This window comes from Benincasa hispida, chromosome 7 (assembly GCF_027475165.1).
Source record: "Benincasa hispida cultivar pf3 chromosome 7, pf3_genome.v1.1, whole genome shotgun sequence".
Classification (NCBI taxonomy): domain Eukaryota; kingdom Viridiplantae; phylum Streptophyta; class Magnoliopsida; order Cucurbitales; family Cucurbitaceae; genus Benincasa; species Benincasa hispida.
The window spans coordinates 19,304,226-19,308,163 of NC_143484.1; the positions used below are offsets into that span (position 1 = coordinate 19,304,226).

The window sequence follows — 3,938 nt, forward strand, 5'->3', positions numbered from 1 at the left end:
AAATTTAAGATAACCCTAACTCATTAAACAATGGACATGGTTGTTTAATCATGGATGTTAATCTTTTTTTCCCTTTACTATGTTCAATTAAAATCAAATTTCTATATATGTAATAGAGGGATTTTTAAAAATAGAAAAATAAAAAAAATATTTACACAAACAGTAAAATTTAATTATACTTGTGATAGATATTGTTATCAGTGTTTATCACAGATAGACGTTGATAGAAACTGATAGAAGTCTATAATTGATACTATCTCTGATAGAAACTGATACAAGTCTATTGTTGATAGAGATTGAGAAGAGTCTATAAATATTAAGTATTTTTTTTTTTCTTTTACTATTTCTGTAAATAGTTTGACATTTTTTTTGAAAATTTCTCTAATATATATTGTTTATAATTTTCTAAAAAAGGATTGAGTAGGGATATAAATTATTCAAAGACATTTTATATCATATTATATATTAAAAAAAAAAAAAACATAATAATCCAGCTTCATCACCTTTATGGGGGACCATAACCATTATTCACTTCAATAAGCATAGAGAAGCATAATAATAAGTAAGAAAAGACACACAACTCAAGCTTGACACATGACTTCAAAAGAAAAAGTGATGGAAATAGGGCAGAGAGTGATGAAAGCTCGATTTGGGCATAAAAGACTTTTTACTTAAGGTGGGCTTCGATGTCTTTAGTGAGTCTATTCATGAGATCAAGGTACTTGTATGGATATGGAGAATCATCTTTAATTTTTTCATATTCTAAGGTTAAAATTGCCCAACAATGTTCGAAATCTTTTGGCACAACTTGATATGTTCCCTTGAAGATTTTGTAATGTTCGAACACATCTCCTTCCAATCCAATCAAAATTACTGCCAACTTCTCGTCATCGAACTCAACTTGTTCTTTGAAGACTTCAGGCTTGCCATCTTAACAACCATATATGGAAAAAAAATCATAGATTAGAAAAGAGTTATCTTTACGAAAACAAATTAAAACAATAAAGCAATAAGTGATTATAGAAGGGGTCGAGGTCGGGGTCGGGATTATTTATATACGTACCAATGGTGTAATTCCATATTTTGATGGAGCCATGGCCATGATTGTTCCAATCACCTTCGTGAACTTCAACCTTATTGAAGATGTTTGGGCAAATATTGGGAATATGAGAAACTTTATCTTTGAAGACTTTGTAGTATTTCTCTGCAGATGCATTTAATTCTAATTCACTCACAAGCTTTCCAGCAAGAGACATGGTTTCAGAATCTTTCTTAGAGATTGCTTTTGACATAAACACTTGCAACAATCTCCACTGCCCACCCCTTTTTATTACCACCTTAGTCATGAATTATTTTATTATTTTTGGCTGTTTGTTTCTTACCATTATTGTTGTTGTTTTCCTTGTAGGGACTAGCTTTTATAACCTACATATATATGGGATTTTAATTATTGAAAACCGATACTTTGTCAGAGATGGGGTGGAGTTGTAAAGAGAAAGTTAGAGAGAAATTGTACTAAACACAGAAAATTTTAGGGGAAAAAAAAGATAAAATTGGAAACAAAAACATATTTTATAACATTGTTTTAAGATAATCAAGTTACAATTAAAATGTATAGATTACTATTTGGGTTTGTTCAATTTCAGTCTCTATATTTCCAAATGTTTAATTCTAACATCATTGTATTTAAATATAAAAAAATAAATCAAAATATTTACAAGATATAACAAAATTTTAGAACTAACAAAAAAGTGTATCAATATCATTGATAGAAGTCTATCGGTATCTATTAACATTTATCATTGATAATTCTAAAATTTTATTATATTCTATAAATATTTTCAACAATTTTACTATTTAAAATAATTTCCCTTCTAACCTTTGTATTTTTCATATATCTTAAAATTAATCTCTAATATCAGTTAATGGGGATGGGGATTTTATCGAACAAATAATTTGGTGCCTTTCAGCATTTGTGCTATAAATTTAGAGTGTAATTTAATAATATGAATAATTTAGTTTATAACACAACTATCTAGAGAATTGAACTCCAATCGTGGAAAATTATCATGATAAGGTATGGTTTGAATTGAATGTGGTTGGTGATCTACTTCATGTCCCACCGATCTATCATTAACTTTCTGTACATATTTCTGTATACATGATATCTAGTGGTTGTTATACATTAATTCTCATTACACCTCAACGAAAAGACAGTTAATGGTGTGTTTATATATATATTTACCATATCCAGCTTAATTATCTCAAATCATTAAATTTTATGTCCCTTTAATTTTTTCAGGTCAAAGTTTTTAATGTGTATGAGTGCTCACGGATGTGCATGTGTGTGTGCGCGTACCAAATAAACAAAAAAAAAAAAAGGGAGAAGATTGGTTTTCGTTCAGTCTCCTCTGTTACATGTCTCCCCCTCTCTCTTAAAGTTCTCTTTCACATGTAATAACGAAGTCCTCGAATTCTGATAGACGTTGTAACGACCGATCCTCTAGGACGTAGGTTAAGTCGTTACTAAAATAAATGTATGCATAGAATTTAAAACGACGCTCAGTTATGATGAAATAAATGCTAATTAAACAAGAGAAGTTTAAAAGACATTTATTAAATGCAATTGTTAAAACAATAATAGGGTACTCAAAATTCGTAAAGACTAATAAAAGTATATAAAAGAAATAATCCTTGGTAATAAATTTCAAACAGTAAAACTAAATATTAAGGAAAAAATAAAGACTGTAGATTTTATGATGCAGAAGCAAGAAAAACTAGTCCCAGTTACACAATCACGAATTCCGCTGCGTCATTGCCGCTACATCTTTATCTTTACCTGAAACGTCAACATAAAAAAGAATGAGTATGAAATACTCAGTAAGTAACCCCACCACTGGGGTCAGGCTAGGCATCTATGTCCTTTAGATATCCACCTCTGGCACATAAACACATGAAACAGGTAAGAGACTGAGTCCTATCCTACTGTAGTTAAGTATGCCCACAAAACTTGTGAATCCCGAAGGAAACACAAAACTGGTGAATCTCGATGGAAACACAAACTGGTGAATCCCGAAGGAAACACAAAACTGGTGAATCCCGAAGGAAACACAAAACTGGTGAGCATCTAACTAAATCAGTGAGGATATTCACACAGTCTCACCAATCAAAAACTCAACGCCATACGAGTCTATGACATACAGGCAATCCTTGATACCGTGGCTCTACCACATACACCTAATCCTCAACAACCTATTCTACAACATTCATGTATACCCTAACATCATAATTCCACAACATACAAGTATGCCTCAACATTAGCAAAACAGATATCAACATATGAAAACACATACCATCACATACTAACGATCAAGTGCCTAGGTGTATCTTTACATAAAGCAGAAACCATGCCAGAACATACTTGGTTCAGGTCATACTATCAGTCAATGTCACACCCCGCCCCAGATCACCCTCTTAGCCTAGAGAAGGGCGTGATTGCAATAGTTATCAACCCTTAGGCTGACACTTACTACCTAAAAACTCTGGCAGAATAACTCTAATACCAAATACAAATTATATGCAATGGCACGGCTATAGGCCCACAATTTATTAACTTAGAAACTTAATATATTTAGAGTATTTACAACATTAGATTTACAAGTCCCAAAACCCACAAACCCTAGTCTCTACATGAACAATAGTAACATGTGTACAATATTAACAGTAACCACCTAGCAACCGGTTACAAGTCTTTTCGTTCTTTAATGGCAGAGCAGATAGTGAGTTGTCTTCAGAGGAATTGACCACTACCTGTGGGGAGGGGGGGCAGGGGGAACAAAAACATTTGAAAACGAGGTGAGCTTACACCCAGTGAGTGACCGAGAAAACATAGTAAATTCTCGTGCATAATTTCAAAAAATAGTTTTATCTGAAATATA

At 32.1% G+C, this 3,938-nt stretch overlaps 1 protein-coding gene across 1 annotated transcript; it reads right to left on the reverse strand.

The window, feature by feature from the left end:
• Nucleotides 1–431: 431 nt before the first annotated feature.
• LOC120069669 (MLP-like protein 328) lies at nucleotides 432–1,327 on the reverse strand. Its single transcript, XM_039021451.2, has 2 exons — nucleotides 1,064–1,327; nucleotides 432–930 (listed from the first exon to the last, which is right to left on the reverse strand). The coding sequence occupies exons 1-2, from the start codon at nucleotides 1,290–1,292 to the stop codon at nucleotides 668–670; spliced, it is 492 nt and encodes a 163-aa protein (XP_038877379.2). The 5' UTR covers nucleotides 1,293–1,327; the 3' UTR covers nucleotides 432–667.
• Between the last annotated feature and the right edge of the window lie 2,611 nt (nucleotides 1,328–3,938).

Bases quoted from the DNA above. Each gene is read 5' to 3' on its own strand.
- LOC120069669 (XM_039021451.2), bottom strand. From the start codon at position 1,292: ATGTCAAAAGCAATCTCTAAGAAAGATTCTGAAACCATGTCTCTTGCT. The intron at 931-1,063 runs GTACGTATATAA...ATGGTTGTTAAG, and splicing joins AATATGGAATTACACCATTG to ATGGCAAGCCTGAAGTCTTC.